The 25,010-nt window shown below is 49.8% G+C and overlaps 5 protein-coding genes across 5 annotated transcripts; 3 read left to right on the top strand and 2 right to left on the bottom strand.

Annotated features, from left to right (window-relative positions):
- Nucleotides 1-3,494: 3,494 nt before the first annotated feature.
- POSPLADRAFT_1049185 (hypothetical protein) lies at nucleotides 3,495-4,277 on the top strand (the record flags this gene model as incomplete). Its single annotated transcript, XM_024479682.1, has 2 exons — nucleotides 3,495-3,809; nucleotides 3,921-4,277. The coding sequence occupies 2 exons, from the start codon at nucleotides 3,495-3,497 to the stop codon at nucleotides 4,275-4,277; spliced, it is 672 nt and encodes a 223-aa protein (XP_024335839.1).
- Nucleotides 4,278-12,119: 7,842 nt separating this feature from the next.
- On the top strand, nucleotides 12,120-13,411 carry POSPLADRAFT_1060129 (hypothetical protein; the record flags this gene model as incomplete). The annotated part of the gene is made up of 3 exons (XM_024481228.1): nucleotides 12,120-12,438; nucleotides 12,480-12,862; nucleotides 12,929-13,411. The coding sequence occupies 3 exons, from the start codon at nucleotides 12,120-12,122 to the stop codon at nucleotides 13,409-13,411; spliced, it is 1,185 nt and encodes a 394-aa protein (XP_024335838.1).
- A 4,320-nt stretch (nucleotides 13,412-17,731) lies between these two features.
- POSPLADRAFT_1151575 (hypothetical protein) lies at nucleotides 17,732-19,023 on the top strand (the record flags this gene model as incomplete). Its single annotated transcript, XM_024486550.1, has 4 exons — nucleotides 17,732-18,037; nucleotides 18,075-18,396; nucleotides 18,492-18,822; nucleotides 18,957-19,023. The coding sequence occupies 4 exons, from the start codon at nucleotides 17,732-17,734 to the stop codon at nucleotides 19,021-19,023; spliced, it is 1,026 nt and encodes a 341-aa protein (XP_024335837.1).
- A 465-nt stretch (nucleotides 19,024-19,488) lies between these two features.
- POSPLADRAFT_1152169 (hypothetical protein) lies at nucleotides 19,489-20,665 on the bottom strand (the record flags this gene model as incomplete). Its single annotated transcript, XM_024486630.1, has 4 exons — nucleotides 19,489-19,731; nucleotides 19,798-19,965; nucleotides 20,230-20,431; nucleotides 20,484-20,665. The coding sequence occupies 4 exons, from the start codon at nucleotides 20,663-20,665 to the stop codon at nucleotides 19,489-19,491; spliced, it is 795 nt and encodes a 264-aa protein (XP_024335836.1).
- Nucleotides 20,666-24,001: 3,336 nt separating this feature from the next.
- POSPLADRAFT_1049184 (hypothetical protein) lies at nucleotides 24,002-24,887 on the bottom strand (the record flags this gene model as incomplete). Its single annotated transcript, XM_024479681.1, has 4 exons — nucleotides 24,002-24,042; nucleotides 24,097-24,136; nucleotides 24,193-24,558; nucleotides 24,612-24,887. The coding sequence occupies 4 exons, from the start codon at nucleotides 24,885-24,887 to the stop codon at nucleotides 24,002-24,004; spliced, it is 723 nt and encodes a 240-aa protein (XP_024335835.1).
- Between the last annotated feature and the right edge of the window lie 123 nt (nucleotides 24,888-25,010).

Below are 25,010 nucleotides of genomic sequence, written 5' to 3'. Positions count from 1 at the left end.
GTGCTAGAAGTTGTGAATTACCCCAAAGTGGCCCATTTGATGAACATGGGCAAGGTATGTAGCTCTTGAGGACACTTCTCCCAAGCCTATGACCAAGCTCTTCAATGCTGCCAAGGATGCTACCATTCCAGGTCATTCTCCTGACCAGTTGCTTGCTGCTGGTGAGTCAATTTCAATTCTTTTCCCTTGTATTTCGCAAAACTCCCCTAATTATATTCTTTTAGGTGGCCTCTGCTTAAAGACTGGGGACTTTCTCTTCTCCAGAGACATGCATGGTCCCCATGACCCCATGGATGATGTCCTCCAGGCCTACAGTGTCCCCATGTGAGTCAATCAATTCCGACTTAATTCCGCACAAAATGTGAATCAATGCTAATTATATTTCTTAGACCTGCAATTGATCCTAAACTCATCTCTCAGCTTACCCAGGCTAAAGATAACCTCCTTGGCCCTAAGGAGGACAGGACAGCCAGTCCTGCTGTTCAGCAGGGGGACAACACTTGGACAGGTGGTGTCCAGAGGGAGTGTAGTGACCTTACCATTTCTGTGACAGGTTCCAAGGGTGTAGCTACACCCTTGGCACCACCCATCAGGTCCAGTGTAAGGTGGCTAACCCTGCAAAGGGTGCCAAAATCTCTCTAGATGGCCTCACTTGGCATTACAAACTACGCAAGTATGCGCTTCAGGTGTGTTTTGACTTTGCTTTCTTTTTAAATTTCCTACTGACTTGTGCTATATTCTCAGGCTTCTATCAAGGTGGGCATCAAGTGTCTGGAGTGGGGTACTCCTAACATGGCCCTGAACCTGAAGTGTAATGCTGAGGTGCACAATGTCCAGCCTATTGGCTATGATGACACTAGTGATATGGTCAACCATGCATGTCCTACTGTTCACACTGACCACAACGACTCTCAGGCAGGGCTCACATGCATGATCAACCATCCTGACCTTGAGGATGGTGATCAGGCTGGAGTCTTTGTTCTGATGGAGCTGGGCTTCTTTGTGAAGCAGCACAGCCTCACACTTGCTGTCTTCAGTGGTCTGCGCTGGCATGTAGGCTCTCCTCCTATCTCTGCCACCCCTTCTCCTTCTTCTGTGCATCTTGCCTTTGTATGCTACCCTCCTGCGGGTCAGCTTGAGGGCACAGACTGCCTGGGGATGGCAGCTGGTCCAGATAATGAGTTGATAAGGCTCACACCTGAGCATATCAACCCTGAGTGCGTATTTGTTTTCCTTTGGTTTTATTTGCTCATTATGTTGTTTTAGAATGGCTGGTATTGTGGCTACCAACCATGGCAACTGGGCTGCTGATGGGCTTTCCCTCACTGATCCTAAGGCCTATTTCTCCTGGTTTGTGTGCGCTATGGCGCAGCAGAACTTTCATATGCTTAACCAGCTTGATCCTGCGCTGCACCCTCAGCTGGATCTGCAGAAGTTCCTCAGTGCCTTTTCTATCACCATTGGTGATGAAGTATTTGCTCTCAATGATGGCTGGGACTTAGGTCCTGGTTCTACAGCCTATTCAGAGGTTCTGAGGTACAAAGAATCATTCTTATATCGAATTCCATGTAACACTTGGCGTTGAGCTCAATAAGGAAGGATGTTCCCACAGTATTCAAACACCAATGAGCAGTGATTGTATGCTGTGACTGACACAAGCTATCTGAGTTTGAAATTATACTTACTGCCATCACATAACTTGTATCAACACATGCAAACAAATGGTCTGTAGGCCACTGGTGGGCATTTGTAACACTTGATGTTGGGCTTAATCAGGCAGATGCTCTGGGGTGGGCTCTCAACGGGCGCTTGTAACACTTGATGTTGAGCTCAATAAGAAAGGTGATTACATAACACCTGCAGCAGTGACCTCTGCTGGGCGCTTGTAACACTTGATGGTGAGCTCAATTAGGCAGGTGCTTATATAAGTTTTGCAGTAAGCTTGCTACTGAGCACTTGTAACATATAATATTAATCAAATGCTCATATTGTATCTGTTACACTTATACTTCTTGACATTAAGCCTCATTGTTACAGTTTCCCTAATTTTACCTAATTTTTCCGCTATTTTTGCGGACATATTGAAGGGTCTAGGGAGTTATCCATACTTATCTGTCCGCATATGGGTACATCTGCATATCTAAGGGGTTATCCGCTTAAATAAGCGGTACATGATCTTGTTTTGGACACATCAGGCTGGACTCTGATGCCGGACCTTTTCTAGATAGAAACCAGACTCTGTCTGAACTATAACATCATTCTGACATCATAGGTAGGAGCTAGGCTCAGGCACTAGGCCATAGGCCAGTCATTTCTGGACCCTAGGCCCAGGGCAGGGCAGGGCCAGACTGTCGGGACTTAGGGTCAAGCGACAGGGAATGAACAAACCAACAGGCTGGGGGTGTTCAACTAGGTTGACCAAAGTGATGGTGAGTGAACTCAAACCTAAGGCTAGGGACAAGTAAATGTATTTAGTTAGTAAAGGTAAGTAAAGGATACAAAGGAGCTTACTGACTGTGGTGACTTGAGGTCAAGCGACAGGGAGAGAACAAACCTAAAGGCTGGGGGTGTTCGACTGGGTCTCACCGAAGCAGTGGTAAGCAACACTCAGACCCAAGGCTAGGGATAAGAAAATGTATTAGTTAGTGAGGTAAGAAATACAAAGGAAGGCTTACTAACCTAGGGACATGAGGTCGAAACTGAGGTCCCTAGGGCAGCAGAGGCCGACTTATATACAGGGGAAGATAAGGGCAGGCTATGTGCACTAGTCCGTGCACAGCTGGTCTGTGCGCAGCATGCTGACACAGCCCTGGGGGCCAGTGAGTCAGAGTGGCTGTGTCAGCAGAGCCCGAGCTGTGCCATGCACTGCTGCCCCATCTAATCTAATTGTATAGTAAATAATGACTTGTCCATTCGAACATATAGTACAGAGGTCGTGGGTTTGAGCCCACAGAAAGGAAAAAATTAAAAAAAGGCTAGACACCATGTCAACTCGTGACATTACCCTGTTGTAATTAACAACTAACATAGATACTTACGATACATACAATTGAACGTATGATGCTCACTTACTATAGCTATTTCCTAATACGGTAATGACCCACTACATACATAGTGCTCGCTATGTATCGCGCTTTCCCTCAGTCCCCTACATTGTAGGCAATGGACTGAGGGTAAGTCAATCTACTATACTTCACTATCTAATACTTACTCATGTATCTATGACAGCTTGCTATTCTTAGGTACGGAATATCAGTCCCCTACATCATAGGCAACAGACTGAGGCTCACTATCCTTAGCCTTCAACAGGTTATGAGCCCTGTAGCTCTGACCTGAAGGTTGTCTCATTCATAGTCACTCTCTACCTCTCTCTTTGGCCCTGATAGTTCATTCATTTCATGTCAAACCCCGGAAGCCCTCAACAAACTCGCAGTTGTTCGCTGTCACCCTCTCGATCACCTTGAACACCACGTCTTTGACCAGCGAACTGGAACATGACTCAAGGCAGCAACTCACAGCAGACTCCGGTGCCACCACCGAGCCGTCACTGGATGTTTGATGAGACAATCAAACCCTCGAAGTTCCATCATCTGCTCAAGCTACCCCACAAGCTCTCACCTTCGAACTACCTCACCTGGATCACCATGATCGAGTCAACACTCAAAACTGTCAACCTCTTCGGCTACTGCACGGGCAAAGTCAAAGACCCGGATCCTGCAGACACGACAGCTGCAGCACGCTGGAAGCGCATGAAAATCCTTGTACATGCGATCCTGATGACAAATATGATGGAAGACATCATTAACCAGGTAAGCCATATCAAAATGGCTTCAAAGATATGGGAGGAGGCGCACAGGCTATTCACAGGTCAGATGACGACAGACTAAATGCTGACAATTACCAATCTCATCACGATAAAGTTCGATGACGGTGAGGACCTCATCGCACACATCGCAAAGATGAAGGAATACCACCGCAACCTCATACTGATGAGTCGCAACATAGATGACGAGCTCTTTGCTTGTTTCCTTCGCATCTCCATGCCAGCATTATGGAACTACGTTTTTGCAGCCCTACCTGATCGCTACACACTGGAAGAGATTGAACGGCATATGAAGGATGAACTTGGTGTCCGAACCAATCAGCAAACAAATGCGACGGTGTACGGAGCCTTTTCGAAGGGCAAACAGAAGGGCAAGATCCAGGGGAGCCAATCTAACCCACCAAAGTGCACAAACTGCGGTAAGAAGGGTCATACCATGCAGAAGTGCTATTGAAAAGGGGGTGGTGCCGAGGGCCAGGCACCATGACAGAAGTCCAACGAGCAAGACTCAAAGGAGAAACAGGAGAATAAGTTGAAGGGGAAGCCAGCGCAATAGTCGAAGAAACCACAAGCGCACCAAGTAGTCGAGTCTGACTCCGAGTCGGAATACTCCTCGTACCTGGTGGCCGGCCCCCGATCCTCCTTGCGCTATACATTTATACTAGACAGCGGCACAACAACTCACATCTGCAATGAGCAAGACACATTTGTCATGTTCAAGCCAACCCGAAGCATGATCAGCAGCATATCAAAGTCCGGACCACAACTGGAGATATGCGGACACAGTGATGTACTCATTCTTTGCTCTGTACAAGGCTGCAAAGACCGTGTTGTTACCTTGCAGAACATCGTGTTCTGCCCTGACACCCGCGACAACCTCATTTCAGAAAATTGCATGGACCGAAAAGGTCTTGAGATCTGCAAGCACAGCAGACGTCTTACAATCGCCAAGCCCAATGGCGAGATCATCATGGAAGGTATATTACGAGCTAACCTATAGAAGCTTGACTGCATTATTGCGCCCCCACACTCATCTCCTTCCGAAATTGCATTTGCTGCCCACATGACTCTGAACATTGACCTGTGGCACCAATGTCTCGGCCATATCAGTGAGGACAACCTCAGGTACTTGGACCGGCACAACCTTGTCACCAGCCTCGACTTATGCGCAGAGGGCATGCTAGGCCCCTGCGATGGCTGCACAAAGGGTAAACATCACCGAGCACCCTTTTTGAAGCAAGCTACCTGAATGCTGAACATTCTCGATGACCTCCATATGGATCTCCAAGGCCCATTCAATGCATCTATTCTAGGCTATCACTACATGCTCTCGGTTGTAGATGACCATAGCTGAAAAGGCTGGAAGGTCTTCTTGAAGTGAAAAAGGGATGCAGCTGATGAGATCAAGAATCTCATTGCTCATCTGGAGAACCTTACTGATAAACATGTCAAGATCATCAGATCTGACGGGAGTGGTGAGTTCATTAGCAATGACCTCAAGAAATGGTTCATGTCAAAGGGCATTGACCACGAGACCTCAATGCCTCACACACCACAACAAAATGGTGTTGCTGAGTGCTTCAATCAGACAACCCATGAGCACGCTATGTGCATGCTTCACGAAGCTGGATTGAGCAAGGGATTTTGGCCCGAAGCTCACGAGTATGCCTCATACATTTACAATTGTAGCCCATCTTGATCACTGTGATGGGTCACACCTAACGAGGTATTCTATGGTCGCAAGCCTGATGCCTCCACGATCTGTATCTTCGGCTCACACTGTCATGTTCGTGTCCCATGCGAGGACCGCTCAAAACTCGACCCGCAATCTATTGATGGGATATTCTGCGGTTTTGCCCCTGGGAAGAAGGCATATAAGGTCTGGATACCTTCTCGCCATAAGTTTCTTACCTCTCGTGATGTTCTAGTCTACGAGAAGGTGCCCTCATCCAGTCATGACAACAATGATGACATCTCCATCCCCACTCTGAGTAAGGGGGTGTCTATGGACATGTCCACTCAAAGTGGAAATGAAATTCCACTCCCACAGGACAGTCATCAAGACCCTCCAGAGCAACAGCCAGAGTCCACCAAACCAGCCCAGCCAGTACAGCACTCCAAGTGTACAGCCAGACCGTTGTGGAAGAAACAAGCCACGGATGCTCAGAAAGCCCGTGACAATGCCTCGTGACAGGAATCCAAGGCAAAGCGCGAAGCTCGCGAAAGCCAAAAGAAGGTCCCACCGTCCACAAAGGACATCATGGAAGACATTAGCGAAGTTGTCCCGCCATCACCTGAGAGCAAAGTTGCGCACATCGCCTATATGGCAGCGCACAGCAAGGAGACACCAATAAACTTCCATGAAGCCGTGAACGGTGGCGACACGGACAGGTGGTGGGAGGCTATGAACGAAGAGATCAGTATGCTCCAAAAGCATGGTACATGGATACTCAAAGACTTACCTACCGGTCGCAAAGTGATTGGATGTTGCTGGACCTATGTTATTAAGCGCAGTCCCAACAGCAAGATCCTTCACTACAAGGTGTGACTAGTTGCACAAGGCTTCTTGCAAATCCCTGGCGTCAACTATGACAACACATTCTTGCCGACTGTCCGCCTCGACACACTGTGCACAATCCTCCATCTTGCAGCAGATCACGGTTGGCACTGAGGCCAAGACGACATTACGGGTGCATTCTTACATAGCAAACTCAAGCATGAAATTTTCATGTGACAGCCCCCTGATTACGACAATGGGACTAGCCGTGTCATGCGACTGGTTCTCAGCATCTACAGGCTGAAGCAGTCGTCCCGGGTCTGGAACAAGCACATGTCTAGTTAGCTCGCAACTATACAGTACTGTCAGCTCACCACGGACATGGCCGTGTACACGCGACAGGTGCAAGATGGTGCATACTCAATTATTGCTGTGCATGTCGACAACATGCTCTCATTTGCCAAGACGCCTCAGGAGCTCGCCCGCCTGCATTGCCAACTTCATGGGCTGTTCAAAATGAAGAAAGAAGACCCATTCTGGATCATGGGCTTCCAACTGCTCGATGACCCGGATGCATGTATGGTCTCGATCTCACACAGGCAGTACATTGAGACGATCCTCAAGTGCTTCAACATGTCACACTGTCTCACACCGAACACCCATGGAAAACGGTTTCATTCTCTCAAAGTCTGATGGCCCATCAACTCAGGAGGAAGAGCGCGACATGCGTGACAAGCTGTACTGCAAACTAATGGGTGCGCTCACCTGGATCTCCCTCATCTCGTGGTCCTGACATCTCATACACCAGCTCCTACCTCTCGCAGTTCAACGCGAACCCCGGACCGAAGCACTGGAAGGCTGCAAAGTGCGTCCTCAAGTACCTTGCAGGGACTGCCGACCATGTACTCATACTTGGCGGCACCTCAAACAAGGATGACATTGATGCCCTCAAAGGCTACACGGACTCGGACTGGGCACACAACATTGACGACCGACGCTCTACGTTGGCGTACATATGGCAGATCGGCAAGGCAACGATATTGTGGAGCAGCAAGAAGCAGTCCACGGTAGCGGCGTCATCTATGGAAGGCGAGTACATGTCCCTTTTGTACAGCACGAAACAGGGACTCTGGCTGTGTTGCTTTCTTGCCGAGATCGGACTTGAGCTTGAGGGGGTGCCAATGCTGCTCTTGGTTGACAACCAGAGCTCCATCGACCTGTTGAAGGATGCTTGCTATCACGCCCGCACAAAGCACATTGATGTGCAGCATCATTTCATGCATGAGTGCATTGCGGATGGCACCTTCATGGTCACGCATTGTTCCTCAAAGCTGAACCTCGCAGACGGCCTCACGAAGCCACTCCCACATGCAGTGTTCGAGGTGATGATGGACAGTTTGTGTCTTACACCTCGATTGAGGTTGTAATTAATGACTAACATAGATACTTACGATACATACAATCAAACATACGACGCTCACTTACTATAGCTATTTCCTAATATGGTAATGATCCGCTATGTACATAGTGCTTGCTACGTATCGCGCTTTCCCTCAGTCCCCTACATCATAGGCAACGGACTGAGGCTCGCTATCCTTAGCCTTCAACATACCCCCCCCCTCAACAGCGCATGACCTCATGTGAGGCACCCTTGCCCATCTCCCACCCAGAGTGGCAGTGTGCTTCAGTCAGCGGCAAAGGCATTGGCTGAAAGTTGAGACCACCAAAGACAGCGGCATTGAGGTGGTGAGGGGCATTCAGATTTTTCCAGTGGAAGTCAGCTATGAGGGCCGGTGCATTCGCAACATTACGCGCCGGTTCCCATGATGTATGTGAGTCGTCATAACCCTTCCACTTGATGAGGTACTGTAGCTGACACCGGAAGATCCTCAAATCCTTGATTCACTCAACCTTGTACTCCTCATTGCCCTCCACCTCAATGGTTGGCGGCTCCTCCGGCTTCCAGCCCAGGATATCACTACATGTGTACTTGCTGAGCAAGGAGACATGGAACACCGGGTGCACAGGCACCGACTTCGGCAGAACCAGTTCGTAATCTAAGTCTCCGAGCTTTCATTGCACGGCATATGGCCCGAGGCGCTTGGGACTGAGCTTTCTGCTCGGCTGTTTCAGCGTAAGGTTCCGAGCATCAAGCCAGACCTTGTCCCCTGGAGCAAAGACCGGTGCCTGTTGTAGTACACCTTCATCCGCTCAGCCGATAGCTCAAGCGCCGAGTGCATATCATCACAGATCTCCTTCAGGATTTTAAGCCGATCTGTGGCTGCAGGCATTGTGGACATCGGATTGATGCGCACTTGGATCCCAGGGTGATAAGCCTGATTCAGGAAGAAGGGGGAGTGCCCGGTGGCCGAGTGAACTCTATTGTTCAATGCAAATTCGGCAAGTGGCAACTGCCTTGCCCAATCATCCTGCCTGTGGCTTGTGAAAGCGCGCAGGTATTGCTCAATTTCCTAATTCCAGTGCTCGGTCTGGCTGTCCATCTGAGGATGAAACACTGTGGACAGTGTTGGTTTGATCCCCAATCCCTTGTACACCGCATGGAGGTACTTTGATGCAAACTGGGGACCTCGGTCCGATATGACCTTGGCTGGAGCCCCATGATGCTTGAACATGTCGCGGATGTACAGGTCAGCCGCACCTTCTGCCGTCAGGGTCTCATGACAGGCCGAGAAGTGGACCTGCTTGGTAAAGCGGTCAGCAGTAACTAGGATTGAGTCGAATCCATCAGACTTCAGCAGGCTGATGATCATATTGGTGGTGATGATTTGCCATGGGTGCTCAGGAATCTCATTTGGCTTTAGCGGTCCCTGGGGCTTGGCTGGGAATATCTTGGTGTGGTTGCACATGTCACAGATGCTTATGTACTTTTTGACAAATTTGGACATTCCTGGCCACCAGTAGTTCCACGAGATCAACTCCAGGGTTTTGGCACAACCACCATGACCGGTGATCGGTGAGTTATGGTGGATCTTGACAATATCCCGCCAGAGCTCTGCATTCTTTGGAATGTATATGCACCCGTGGAACAACAGGAGCCCCTGCTCAGTATTCCACTCCTCAAAGCCCTTCTGTAGCTAAGGTGGCCCAAGGTTCTGCACCTTTTCAAGTGCCTCGGCCACCGCCCGGTCTTTGTCCAAACATTCCCTGATGCACTATAGAAGCAACTGATTGGCTGTCACCGAGGTGTGCTCACACTGTGTGGTGGTAATGCGGAAGTGCTCCTGTTTGAGGACAATCTGATCAGTGTTGTCATCCTCATCACCAACCTGATGGTCTGATTGGCGTGACAGGGCATCAGCCTTTCCATTTGATGTTCCAGCTTTATGTGTGATGCAGAAATCGAAGCAGGCGAGGAACAGCAATCATTGTGCTTGACAACGTGTGAGGTGCTGTGACGTGCACCAGTACTCGAGGTTCTTATGATCGGTCACAATCTCGAACTGTTTGGGCAACCCCTTGAGATAGTGGCACCACTTGTATAGCACTTCGATAATTGCAAGTATCTCCTTGTTGTAGATCTCGTAGTTATGCTGGGCAGGGTCCATGGTATGAGATCTGAAGGTAACCGGATGCCATTTGCCATCGTCCTGCTTTTGCATCAGCACGCCACCAGTGGCATAGTTGACCTTGGGAATATCCCATTCACACTTCTCAGGTTTCAGGAATAGATCACTATCCTGAAGGTGACACAGTACCTTGTGTGTGACCTTCCCATACTCCTCCTTATTGGTGAAGAAGATGAGGATGTCATCCAAGTACACAAGGACCTTTCCGCCAACAATGAGATCATGGAAGATTTCGTTCATCATGGCCTGGAAGGTCACAGGGGAGTTGGTGAGGCCGAAGAACATTACCAGGGGTTCATACAGTCCCCGGTTAGTTACGAAGGCAGCCTTCCATTTGTCACCGGCTTTGATCTGGACGTTATTGTATCCCCATCTGACGTCGAACTTAGTGAAGAGTGTGGCGCCTCAGAGCTTATCTACCATCTTGGCAATCAGAGGCAGCGAATAGTGATTCTTGATGGTGATCATGTTCAACTGGTGGTAATCCTGCATGGGTCAAAGTGTCCCTTCCTTTTTTTTAATAAAGAAGGGGGACAAAATGGGCGACTTTAACTCCTGTATGTAACCCTTTGCCAGCTGCTCCTTTAGGAACTTATCCAGTTCCTCCTGCTCATTGTTCGACAAGGGGTATACTTTTGAGTGGAATGTTGAGTAGCCAGGCACGAGTTCAATCACATGATCATACGGCTTCCTCTTGGGTAACTGTTCTAATGCTTCCTTGGAGAAGACATTTAAGGAACTCGTGGTACTGCTTCAGCACTAACTCCTCGGTGGTCTTAACAACTTTCTTTTTGATCTTTTCTTCAGCAAACAGCTGGGAATATGTATGCTCTGCTGCGACAAATAGCTGAGGGGTGCCTGGAAGTGTGATGCCTTGCTCCCAGGCTTTGATTAGATTGGTCTTGTCCCACTTGATTTCCTCCGAATCTTCTTCAAGTTTGAAGTCTGAGAGTACCTTACTCCGGCAGGCACCGATGACCGACTGTTTGGACTTTGGCGAACACCTGCGCACCGTGGGCCTAACCCCCGTATTACGTGCAGTTGCCGCTTGCTCCATTCAGCCAGTTTTCCTGGCACTGCACGTTTCAGGGCATCGTGACAGCTTGAACGAGCCTGTCTCCCAATCAATTTCGGGGTTGTGCTCACATAGCCAATCCAACCTGGCAATCACATCCTCTGGACCTATATCCATGACCATGAACACCGTTTTTTTGATGTGATCTCCTACCTGCATCTCGAGGACGGCTACCTCTAAGATACTACCATCTTTGTTGAGGGTGCCATCAATATTGTATAGTGGAATCGGCTCCTTGAGTCTCCATGTCTGCACCTTGTTCTCCATAATGAATCGCTTGTTGATAAACTTCATAGTGGCCCCACTGTCCACCATGGTGATTATGTCTTTGTGCTGTCTTTTTCCCTTGAGTCAAACCGGAATGTGAAAATGCTGGGACCCATGGTCCAACTCGTACACCATTGCAGACAACAATATGTTATACTGATTACAAGATATACCTGGCCCAATGCATGTGGCGCAAAGCACAGACTGGATCAAAAACCCTCCTCCTTCATTGCCTGATAGTGCTCAAGCTCCTCACACATCGACTTCACCTGTGCCATCAAGTTTGCCAGCGACTCAGATTTCTCTGGATGGGCTGAAGCAGCACTTGTACTTGCCCAGGATGAAGCAACGGGGGTGCTTGTCATGGCCTGAGTGGAACTTGAGGCAACCGTAGCCTGCTGAAACATTTATCTTTCTGTTCTATTTCTTGTACTACTAGCGCCCATACTGGCGCCTGTCTTAGTGCTCACCCACAGGTTGAACATTATGTAGCTTACATAATGGGGTCCATGCGCACTTCGTACCTGGTATTGTACCACTATGTTTCTTTCTTTACTAACACGACCACACAGATACAGTGGTCCGTGCATAGCCAGTACTTGTATAAATAGTTGTACCATTAGTCGGTCGAACCCTAAGTTCGACCTGGTTATTCATTCAAGTCTCTGCTCCTCTTTGCTTGGGGTAGTGATCATTCTTGACTTCCTCGCTCGATCTTCAGGACGATGTACTGTCCATAAGCCCTCGCTCGATGTTTACGAGTCAGGCATCAATATAGGAGTATAGACCATTGTATCAAAGGGTCGAACTTTCTAAGCTACATTCCTAGTTTTACCTAGTCGAACATCTCATCCACCATTACGTCGAACAATGCATTCAACCCGGTTCCTTTGGGACTACCAGCCCTCGCAGGATCACCGCTCCTCCAGTACAACCAAGCAGATCGCTGCTTCGTCACCTCCACAAAAAGGGCTCTCATCTACCTTCGAGGTGGCACCTGGTGTCATGCAACCAGTCCAAACCTGCAGGTCGTCACCCATCAAGAACTCGTTAGCTACTACCAGAGACACCCACCCACTCATCCAGAAGATGTATTCACCATCCTACGGATCGACGTTGAACCTACACAAACAGCAGAAAGTGTGCAGTCACCCATCAACGAACAACCACTCGAACTCCCCGAAGTTCAGTATGTCCCCATTGAGATCCCAGACATTGAACTACCACCAGCTCCACCCGCACCAACCAACACACTGGTTGAAGTCCCTATGGCAATGTTCACTCAAGAAGACATCGATCAGCGCATCGCTGTCACCCTCGCAGCATACCAATCCCAACAGTCAACTGCCAACCAACCCCTTCATCTCGACATCCCCGCTCCCGAACCCTTCAGCGGAAAGGCAGAGGACCTCAGACGCTTCATCCAATGCATCCTCTCCTACTTCGTCGCCACCAACAACACCCAACTCAGCGATGAAGCAAAGATTGCCTTCACTGTAGTGCTGATGAGGAAGGATCTGGGGAAGACATGGGCGGATGCGTATTACGAGAAGTTGGCAGGGGGAGTCCAGGTCTATTCCACATGGGCAAATTTCGTCGCCACCCTAGAAGAGGTGTTCCCTGAGCACGGAACACGAATCAAGGCACATCAAATCCTGATGAAACTGCCTAAATGACAGAAGGATAGGAAGATGGCACTCTCCCTCGGGAACTATGTTACCCGCTTCGAGCAGCTGGCATCGAAGGCTCAGCTCCAGGACACTGAGGTCAATGGCACCAACTGCGTCAAAAACGACTATCACACTCTCCATGCCAACTTTGTCAAAGAACTCCCGAAGGAGCTGTATTTTGCTCTCGCAACAAGGGTCACTAGGGATCGACCCAACACCATGAAGGCCTGGTACGATGAAGTTCGAAATGCTGACACAGCCAAGCAGGGGGCTCTCATCATCACAGACACCAGGGACTATGGCGAACCAATGGATATTGACGCCGCTGCCGTCGCATCAACCTTCGCCTCCACATCGGGAGGAAGGAAATGGGAACTAGGAGCTGTTCTCAACAAAGCCGACCGGAAGCTCCACAGGGACAGGAACCTGTGCTTCCACTGCCACATCAAGGGCCACAGTGCCAAGGACTGCCGCAAGAAAGCGGCTGCATGACAAGGGGGTGGGAGGCCAAACCAGGGAGGATCTGGGAAGGATGACTTCCATGCCAGAATCAAGACACTCTCCGCTGACAAGAAGCGGGAGCTGTACGAAGAACTCACAATGGTGGATTTTTGAAGGGGCAGGGTGAGCCGACGCAACCACTGCCCGTATCCGTTTCACTGTCCCGTGTAATTCTAGTAGTCCGAAATGAACGCGCTCTGCACATTCCGATTACTGTGGGATAAAAAGACATTGAGGCGCGCGCTTTTATCGATAGCGGCGCAACCGGAATCTTCATCAGCCCAAGATTCATCTGAGAGCATCAACTTCAGATGGAACCTCTTCCCCGACCCATCCCTGTCTTCAACGTGGATGGAACTCTGAACAAAGAAGCACTCATCACACGAAGAGCTCTCTTATCTTACAAGATAAGTGGAGAACCCCGATTTGTCAAAGCCTATGTCGCCAGCATCGGCAAGGAAGACATCATCTTCGGCCATACCTGGCTCAAGCTCGAAAACCCCAAGATAGACTGGAAAACCGGACGAGTTGAGCTAAACCACCGGTGGATGAAAGACGAGACCAGGGTCTGGAAGATGGACCTATACCAAAGGTGAGTGGCTCAGCTAGAACTGAAGAAGGCCATAACTACCCCACTCCCAGAACCAACAGAGGACGAATTCATCGTCATCTCCACCTCAGAGCACGCAACCCTCCCTGAACAAAAGACTAGTGGCGCAGCAGGATATGACATCTCTGCTGTGCATCAACTTATCATCCCTGCCCGACGACGAGGCCTGGTTGGCACCGATCTTATCATGGCTATCCCCGAAGGACACTATGGAAGAATTGCACCTCAGTCCGGTCTAGCACTAAAGGAAATCGATGTTGCTGCAGGAGTAATCGACTCTGACTACCAAGGCAAGGTCTCAGTCCTGCTGGTCAATAACTCTGACCTCCCATTTACCGTCAAAGCTGGCAACCGAGTTGCTCAGCTCATCCTTGAAAGGATAAGCACTCCACCAGTAACGCTAACCGACCGCATTGACAAAACGGAACACAGGGAGGATGGGTTTGGATCAACGGGTATTGCGTCCATTGAAGAACAAGCGGAGGACATCGACGATAATGAGTTCATCATTTCCTACTTATCAGGAACACCAATGATCACCAAGTACGAGAAACAGGAATCCCTAGCAGTAAGGGACATCCCACTCAATGAGCGACTCCCCGAACTTTCGTCCGGCTACAAACAACTCCACAACGGCATGATCTGGAAGATCCACCATGACATTAGGCGAGTCACAACATCCACCGAACTTGCGGCCTCAAACGCCCAAGGCAAGACAGAAAAAACGCTACCACAGATGATACTGTCCTACCTACACGATCTCCTCCCCGTTTTCGACAAAGGCACTGCTGTGCAACTTCCAGACCACACCGAATATGACCACGAAATCAACCTCAAGGAGGGTTTCACGGACATGAAGCAACAGATTTATCCGCTCAACCCGCAGCAATGAAAGGAACTCGACAAGTTCCTCAAGGAGAACCTAAGTAAAGGGTACATTCGCCCTTCGAAATCCCCTTTGGCGAGTCCATTCTTCTTTGTTGGTAAAAAGGACGGTTCACTACGTCCCTGTCAAGACTACCGGCTGCTCAACGAGAACACGGTCAAGGATTGGTACCCGCTCCTGCTTATATCGGACCTCCTTGACAAGTTGAAGCACACCAAGGTGTTCACGAAGATGGACCTCCGCGCCGGATACAACAACGTCCGAATCAAGAAAGGGGACAAATGGAAGGCAGTGTTCATTGTACCAGGAATCGATGGCAAACCGCCACAGTTGTACAAACCAACAGTGATATTCTTTGGGCTGTGTAATTCCCCTGCTACGTTTCAGCGGATGATGAACACCATATTTGCAGACATGCTTCAAGAAGGCTGGCTCTGCATCTACATGGATGACATCCTGATCTTTTCCCAGGACAAGGCAGAACACGAGGAACGAACACGACGTGTTATCGAACGACTTCGACAACACAATCTCTACCTCAAACCAGAGAAATGCGCCTTCAACGTCACCGAAGTCGAATTCCTTGGCATGATCATCCACCCAGGAGAAATCGCAATGGACCCTGTCAAACTAGCTGGCATCGCAGACTGGCCAGTGCCATCCAACCTCAGGCAAGTATACACCTTCATTGGATTTGGAAACTTTTACCGCTGGTTTATCAAAGGCTTCTTGGACAAAGTGCAACCACTGGTCGCTCTCACCCGGAAGGACGTCGCCTGGACCTGGGGATCTGACCAACAGAAAGCCTTTGAGACCCTCAAAAAGGTGTTCCTAGAAGAACCGGTACTACGCATGCCAGATTCTGACCGACCTTTCGCTATCAAAACCAATGCTTCCAAGTTTGCAATGGAAGCATTACTACGCCAACACAATGACAATGGCAACTGGCATCCTTGTGGATACCTCTCTCACAGCTTCAATGCGGCCGAGAAAAACTATGACATCTATGACAGGGAGTTATATGCGGTCATTCACGCACTAGACGAGTGGAGGCACTACCTTATTGGCAGCCCATACCCAGTGACGATTCTCAGTGACCACAAGAATCTCACATATTGGAAGCAGGCCAAAGACATGAACCGACAACAAGCATGCTGGGTGAGTAAACTGACTGAATTTGACTTCTGCCTGGTACACGTTCCTGGTACCCAAATGGTGCAAAGTGACACTCTCTCCCGCCGACCTGACCATGATGACAGCTCTAACGACAACACCAACATTGTCATGCTCCCACCAGAAGTATGGGTTGCTGCCATCGACATCGACACACGTGATACCATCCTTTCATTCAAAGACAATCCCATAATGAAGGAAGGCCTCACTGCGGCACGCACTGGAGGGACCCCATGCACTGGAACTGACTGGTCCATCGATGATGACCTCCTCTTGTACCAGGATTGGGTCTATGTACCCCCAGATAAGTTTCTTCACAAACATCTCGTCTCCCACTATCATGACCTCCCCTCTGCAGGACACCCCGGTGTTCAGAAAACCCTCCTCGGCTTGCGCTGCGACTACTGGTGGCCGAGCATGGCCCAGTTTGTCGCTCGCTATGTTAACAGCTGTGGCATCTGCCAGCAAATGAAAGTCAACATGCATCCAGCCCGTCCACCCATCACCCCCATTCGACCCCGCGCAAATGCCAAGCCCTTCAGCACATTTTCGTGTGATTACATCACCGACTTGCCGCCGTCCAACGGCTTTGATTCAATTTTGGTCGTAGTGGACCACGATCTTACAAAGGGGGTAATTTTCATCCCATGCAACAAAACAATTGATGCTCTTGGGACGGCAGACGCAATGTACCGAGAGGTCTACAAGTGGTTTGGACTCCCAGACAAGATCATCAGTGACCGAGGACCGCAATTTGCGTCCAAAGTCTTCCAAGAACTTTGCAAAATGACTGGGATTCAATCGGCCATGAGTACGGCATTCCACCCGCAAACCGATGGTGAGACAGAACGAGTGAACCAAGAGCTGGAGATCTACCTCTGCTGCTTCACTGCCAATGATCCGGATAAGTGGGCTGACCATCTTCACATTGCGCAATTTGCTCACAACTCCCGCGAGCATTCCACGACGAAGATGTTCCCATTCAAACTCATGATGGGATATGAACCTCGCAGAATACCCACTGCGCACCCTGGATCAAACACGCCGCAAGCAGCTTATCGCCTTAAGGACTTGCAAAACATCCGCAAGGAAGCACATGTGGCAATGGAGATGGCCCAGAATGTCCTGGCCAAGAGAGTAAAAAGGAAGGGGGGTTCTTTCCATAAAGGTCAGCTGGTATGGCTAGACTCCCAGAACTTGAAGCTGCCGTACCCATCCAGGAAACTAGCCCCGAGGCGAGAAGGGCCGTTCAAAGTCCTAGACAAGATCGGAACGGTCGCGTACAAGCTAGACCTCCCTAGCACCTGGCGAGTCCACCCCGTTTTCCACAAATGGCTTCTATCTCCCTATTCAGAAATGGAGATCCATGATCCAAACTACACGAGGCCACCTCCTGACCTTATCGAAGGCAAAGATAACTACGAAGTCGAAGCCATCATCGGACACCGAGAGAACAAGAGGATGCGACACCGCGAATATTGCGTCAGGTGGAAGGGTTACTCAACTGCGGATGACTCATGGGAACCCGAAGCAAACCTGACAGGGACTGCGGATGAAGTGCTAACGGAGTATAAAAAGAGGAAAAACTTGAGCTGAGTCGACAGCAGCTCAACCCAGTCGCTACACCCCTACTCGTACCAACATGTCCTCCACCCTTTTGTTCCTCGACCAGTTCAACGCCCCCTCAACTGAGGGCGGAAAGAGGACTTCGATCTACACCCCTAAGCACACCCATGTCAGCGACAGCACTTTGCTGACACTACTTCTCAGTAACCCCACCGATGTCTTCAATAAACTCAAAACCCACCACCCCGAGGCAACCAATGCCACTGACTGTGCTGCACTAGAAGTGTACCTCTCTGCCTGCCACGAATACGATGAGGCTGTCAAGGCAGCTGACGAGGCCATTGACCATCACAAACGGCTCCTACGCCAACAGGACGACCATGTCCTCACTGAGCTCATTTGACTCAACAATCTGAAAGTTGCCCATCGCTTTCAACCACTCCTACCACGCAGCATCCGGGCGCGACACAACAAATTCATCCCGTGCGCCATCCCCAACGCGTACCTACCCCTACCTGCACCCCTACCGACGTCTGCCTTCAGGCATCCCCCGATCCCATCCCCTCTTCTCCAAGCAACACCGCAGAGCACTATCATCCCGGCTGACTGGCAACCCAACCCTGGTTGGACCCCAAAGGGAAGCTGTAGGTGATGTGGATCGTCTCGACACTGGGTATGGGACTGTCCGGACATACAATGCACAAGATGCAGAAAAGAAGCCCCTGGACACCTGGAGCGAGAGTGCGGAACCAGGCCGATGAAGCGACACATATCCGCACCACCTGAAGAACCTGCGTGATGCATGGGGGTGGTCGTCGACAACATGTTCCTCGAAGGAATCATCAACGAGGCGAAGGAGAGGAAGGAAAGAGAGAGGCAGACAAAAGCGGTACCCATTCCTCCACCACGCAGCGCTAACCCCAAACCCCAGGCCAGTCCCATCACGGGATCCTCACGCCCCCGCCCCGATACACCCATCGTCTTTCACAAAGTCGATCCCGACTGGACACCTGACACTACTCAATGGACGTGGGACAGCTCCTGGCCATGTCAGGAGCACCTCTCTGGCGAGGAATGGAAGAATGTGGGGAGGAACGCACGCAACGAGTGGTTCGATGAAGAGGAAGACAACAGCGTAGACTGGGAGTTGTATGGAGATGGTGAGCAGTAAGTAGTCGAATGGGACTTCGACTCTGGTAGGGGGGTAATGAAACATTTATCTTTCCATTCTATTTCTTGTACTACTAGCGCCCATACTGGCGCCTGTCTTAGCGCTCACCCGCAGGTTGAACATTATGTAGCTTACATAATGGGGTCCGTGCGCACTTCGTACCTGGTATTGTACCACTACGTTTCTTTCTTTACTAACACGACCACACAGATACAGTGGTCCGTGCATAGCCAGTACTTGTATAAATAGTTGTACCATTAGTCGGTCGAACCCTAAGTTTGACCTAGTTATTCATTCAAGTCTCTGCTCCTCTTTGCTTGGGGTAGTGGTCATTCTTGACTTCCTCGCTCGATCTTCAGGACAACGTACTGTCCATAAGCCCTCGCTCGATGTTTACGAGTCAGGCATCAATATAGGAGTATAGACTGTTGTATCACCCACACGTCTGCACATTTTGTGTAAGGTTTGTCCTTACAGTCAGGGCACTCGAAGCGATGGTACCTTTTTTTCCCACAGCTGTAGCAACTGCCGGGGAAGTCTCCTTTACCAATGGCCACATTGATGCTAGCCAAAGTGCCTTGTGATCGGGGTGCACCACCACATGCTCCACCGTGTCCTCCTCCTCAGGCCAAGAAGAAGCTATTCAACTCAGGCTGACAGGCTCAGCTGATATTGAGTTGTTGTTCGATTTCCATGGCACGCTTCTCAGTGGCTTCCCACATGGCGAACATCTTGAGCTCGATTTTGTGATAAACGCAAGAGGGGACGCCGCTCAGGTACTTGTCACGAAGTTCCAGGTCACCATACCTGGAATGGTCCGCCGGACCCTTGAACAGCATGGAGAATTCCGCAGTGGTGCACCTTTTGCGCGTCGACTTGTCAGCGCAGAGCTTGGCAAGCTCTACCTATGCAGATGCAGTGTCGTTGAGGTTGCCAAAGTGACTTCTGAACATGGTGAGGAAGTCCTTGACGTTGGCAAAGGGTGTGACTGCCCCTTGGACTTTGACTGTGACAGCTGCGATTTGGGCATAGATGGGGGTAGCCCATGCATGGGCATCACTGTCAAGCAGGCTTAGTGCAACTTGCACTTGGAGCTCAATGGTGGAGAGGGTAGTGTTGACCTGCCAGTAGATGAGCAACTGTGAAATGAAGTGGTTGCATTCAATGATGGTTTTTCAGTCATATTGGAGGGGCAGGAGAAGTTTCAACATCTTTTTATCAGGAGGAGGGGGCATGGGGATCAACATTACCGGCAGCGGGGGGAATGGAGGATGGCTCAGGGGTGGAGGCGGCTGTTGTGGCTGTCCGCCGGGTGGACTTCAGGGGGAGTGAGTGTGCGAGTGGCCTCATGGCTGCGACGACAATGGAGGTGCTGGAGAAAGCCCGGAGGTGGAGTGACGTACAAAAGGGACTAGAGTCGAGGAGGAGACCGCTGATGACGAGCTGGCCCAACTAACTGCTGGAGAGTCATGGGGCTCGGACTTTGGGACTGTTTCCACCTGTGGCTCCAAGAAGGACTGGGGGATCGCTTGAGGGGTCGCTGTAGGCTGTGTGACTGCCTCAATTCCTCGAGGGAGATTAGGATCTTCTTGTGCTTGACCTGTACTGGTAACAGGTCGAGGTATGCAGGTGCCCGGAAACACAGGATGGGAGTGACATGGTGGGAGATGGATCGCGAGGTGCCAGCGTATTTGAGAGCCGGTCCTTTTGGATGCCAGACCCATCTGATGGGCGCGTAACATCCTTCTTCAGTAGTGATGGATCGCGGGGTGCAATTGGGACACAGCTGTCGGTCACAGATGAAGAAAAGAGCTTTGGTCCCATCATTGTCTGGGTCATCACGTGGGACATCGAGCTGTTCTTAGTTATCAAATGCATGCTCAAGTCTAGAACAGTTGAAGAATTCATCTGCCACAGTGGTGGGGAGAGGAAAGGGAGGTGTGCATGCTATGAAAGGTCATACTAGCTAGCATACATCTACGGCACCCAAGATGACACTAGGATTCACAGTTCACGTGGGGCCCAGTACTGCTTTTGGCTAGTATGCAGCAGGAACCTAATCCATGTGTTTGTGAGGACAAGTACCGCCCACTAAAGTGCAGGTACTGAAGAGTTCGTTTCCTGAGTGGTGGTGATGTATGTAGGCTATCTACATATTGTATGGTATAGTAAGAGTGCACACCACCTGACCTGTAGGAAGTGTAAAATGAAGGGGTGTGAGTGAACGCCAGTAGCGATGGGGAGTTTTGACCTAATGTTGTGACTGAGGTCAAGCGACAGGGGAAAACCTAAAAGCTGAGGGTGTTTGACTGAGTCTCACCGAAGCGATGGTGAGCAATGCTAAAACCTAAGGCTAGGGACAAGTTAATTAGCATAAGAAAGTAGGTAAGTACAGGGGCTTACTGACCTAGGGACAAGAGGTCGAAACTGAGGTCCCTAGGGCAGCAGAGGCCAGCTTATATACAGGGGTAGATAAGGGCAGGCTGTGCACAGCTGGTCCATGCACAGCATGCTGACACAGCCCCCAGGGGCTGGTGAGTCAGAGCAGCTGTGTCAGCGGAGCCCGAGCTGTACCATGCACTGCCATCCTATCTAATCTAATCTATCTATATGGCAACGTGATGTGCTGGCAAGGCTTGTCTATTCGAGTGTTTGAGCATATAGTACAGAGGTCATGGGTTCGAGCCCACGGAAAGGAAAAAATTAAAAAATGGCTAGACATCATGTCAACTCATGACAATATGATTGAAGTATAAAACAGTGGTCTAGTATAGGTCTTAAGGAGACAAATACACATCGCATCAGTGTAACATACAGTACAACAAGACAACCTTTAACTGAACTCAACTGAGCCTTTGGCCGGTGGATTGAGAGACCTGCTACACCCAGTATAATCAATTCCTATTGGAAATAAGGTACCTTGGTTATCAAACAACTAATTTCTATCCTCTTGCACATAAAAAAATCTTGTGCTAGCTGCATTGATTTCATGCCACAGGTCTATTGTATATCGAAAGCAAGCTCTTATTAATTGGGTTTTGGTTAAAAGTGAAGGTCTCTATACTGATCATATATACCAAGATCAATTGAACATCCAGCAAGCCTTACCCCCAACAACCACAGGATTCCAAGCACAACAACATGTAGTGACACTCCAGACCAGGAGCCGGAAGAACTGTCTGTCATTGAGGTTGAGGGTAATGAGGAGTATGAGATTGAACAGATCAAAGATTTGAGGATCTTTCGGTGTCAGCTACAGTACCTCATCAAGTGGAAGGGTTATGATGACTCGCATACATCATGGAAACTGGTGCACAATGTTGTGAATGCACCAGCCCTCATAGCCAGATTTCACTGGAAGAACCTGAATGCCCCTTATTGTCTCAACACTGCTACCTTTGGAAGTCTCAACTTCCAGCCAATACCTTCGCCACTGACTGAAGCACACTGCTGCTTCAGGTGAGAGATGGGCAAAGGCACCTCACATGAGGTCATGTGCCATTGAGGGGGGTAATGTCATGAGTTGTTACATCACAGACTATTTTTTTTCCCTTTCCTGGGTTCAAACTAGTGACCTGGCTGTGCGAGGCAGCACTTGACATGGACAAGTCACACTGCCTTGATTGATTAGATTAGATGGCTGTGCAGCACAGCCCAGCATAGCATGAGCACTGCTTATGCAGCCGCTCTGACTCACCAGGCCGCTGCCTCAACAGCTGTGATATAGCAACACTGCTCACAGACCAGCTGCACACGGTGTGAGAATGACGCCGGAAAGACTGCCGGCAGACAACCTCCTCGATGGACAGGGATCAATGGTGGATAAGGTTACAAACCGATGGGGCTACCTATGGCACACAATGCCTACATAAGTCCTATTCCAACATCGGTGCACGACCACGTGACCCGGGCCGGCAGCAATGCTTGCCCGACGTACCCAAAAGTCAACACACGGACCAGTGCGCACAGCCTGCCCTTATCTACCCCTGTATATAAGCTGGCCTCTGCTGCCCTAGGGACCTCAGTTTCGACCTCTTGTCCCTAGGTCAGTAAGCCCCTGTATTCCTCTTACTTACCTTTGCTAACTTAATCCATTTACTTGTCCCTAGCCTTAGGTTTGAGTGTTGCTCACCATCACTTCAGTAGGATCAGTCAAATGCCCCCAGCCTTTAGGTTTTCCCCTGTTGCTTGACCTCAAGTCATGACACTGTCACTCGGTGACAGGTTTTTATAAGGGTCCCAATGATACCACAGAGACCAAGGAGGGCTGGGATGATTTTCTCAAAGTTGCAAATGATCTTGATGATCAGGTGTTGACCTTTGGGTATGTTGGGCAAGTGTTGCTTGAGGCCCAGGTCACGTGGTTGTGTGCCAGTGTGGGAACTGGACTTATGTAGGTGTTATGCGCCATAGGTAGCCCCATCAGTTTGTAACATTATCACTCAATAATCCCTGTTCATCAAGGATGTTGTCTGCTGGCGGTGTCATTTTCACATCTGGATATGGTGGACAATGATAATGTGTATATCATCTGACTTGAAGATTGGATATGACATGTTTTCTTGCTAACAAACATAATATGCTACCTTACTAACAAGCCATGGCCCTAAGCCTAAGCCAAGCTGCGGCCAGGCTTGAGCCATGTACTAGGGCCTGGTCTGGCATTTTGACAGGCCTGAGCCCCCTCAAGCCAGGCCATAGCCCTGGCTTTCAGGCTGAGCCAGGCTTTGCACATTACTAGGTTCATAATGCCTATATCAACCCATGACAGTTATTGCTCCAGTAAAAATCAGTCAAATGCCCCCACCATTTGATTTATTCCTCTGTTCCAAAACTTTATCACAACAGTTTGCCAGTTACAAGCTGAATAAAACACCACTGTTTTGTTTTCGTCTTAATCCCTGCTAGAATCTAACACACACATGGCAGTAATACTTGCTCTATATGCAGTAATCACACACACAATATGCTAACACAATTGAAATGCTACAGTAGTTTTTGTTCAAACCTAGCAGTTATCATTTTCAGCTAACAGTGCATTTGCTTCTTTAGCTGTGTCAGTCAAGCACAAATACGAATTGCATATATCTTGAAATCAGAGGTAGCACATTTCCCCTGACTTCATATGCTATATTTAGGTTGCAAAAGGCAAAAGACATCCAAAAGACATATATATTAAAAGATTGCACCAATAATTCCACTTCCAATAGCAGCACCTGATTTCAGGGGCTTGAGCATGAGCAGAAAACCAGACTAAGAAATTCACATACCAGCACCAAAGCCAACTCCACCAGCAGCGGATGTAGCCATCTGCATCCCGGGTGATCTGAGCCATCTGGTCGGAGTAGAGAGCACAAAGCACACACCGTATCTCCTAGCTTCCCATACTTGCTCTTCTTCTGCTCTTGTTGGGGATCTTGCTGCAAGCCGATGGTGTTGACGCCCGCAGGGGGTGGTTGATTGACAGCTTGATGGGCAGCTCCGAATGGTCGATAGGCAGGTTTCTGAGCTACAGGAGGGAAATACGTGGGCTGCACCTGTGCTGAAGGCATGGGCGCGAAAGGAACAGGCTGCGGAGGCGGAGGTGGCGATCCGCTCGCCCCAAGCTTCTCTACGTAATTGGAGGGGAACAGACCCTGTCGGCCCCGGCACTTGCCCGTCCACCAGTCTACGTTGGTCTCGTCGATGATCTCGACAACCTCGCCCGCCGAGAAGGACAGGTCATTGGGCTCCTGGAGTGTGGTCAGAGCACGCGTTCGTAGTCTGGTATACGCTTGCTACACACCTGGCCATTCTGATTGTACGCCCACAGCGCCCTTGCGCGCTGCGCCTGCGCCCTCTGCGGCGGCGGCGGCACACGACGCGGGCCCTCTGCGATGGTCATAGTCTGGACGCCATTCACCATGGGGTCATTGCGAGGCGCATCCAGACGAGCTGAGATGTCTGCGGCGTCCGCAGCTGATATGTAGTTATTAGAGACAAGGAACTCGACATTCTCGCGCGTCTGCGCCAAAATGTGGGATAGGAGTGCAGCCGCTTGCGGGTCGGCGGGCATATGCATGTTGCTTCCAGTCCTGGATTGTGAACGAGAGAGGGTTGTATGCAAGCTGGTCGTCAGAGGCCAGGGTATATGTCACGCCGAGACCTGCACCGCGCCAGTCTCAATCCGGCGCTTGCTTCGACT

Source organism: Postia placenta (genome assembly GCF_002117355.1).
Source record: "Postia placenta MAD-698-R-SB12 unplaced genomic scaffold POSPLAscaffold_13, whole genome shotgun sequence".
Classification (NCBI taxonomy): Eukaryota; Fungi; Basidiomycota; class Agaricomycetes; order Polyporales; family Adustoporiaceae; genus Rhodonia; species Rhodonia placenta.
The sequence above is the reverse complement of the archived record's forward strand: the minus strand, read 5'-3'. Positions and strand labels throughout refer to the sequence as shown.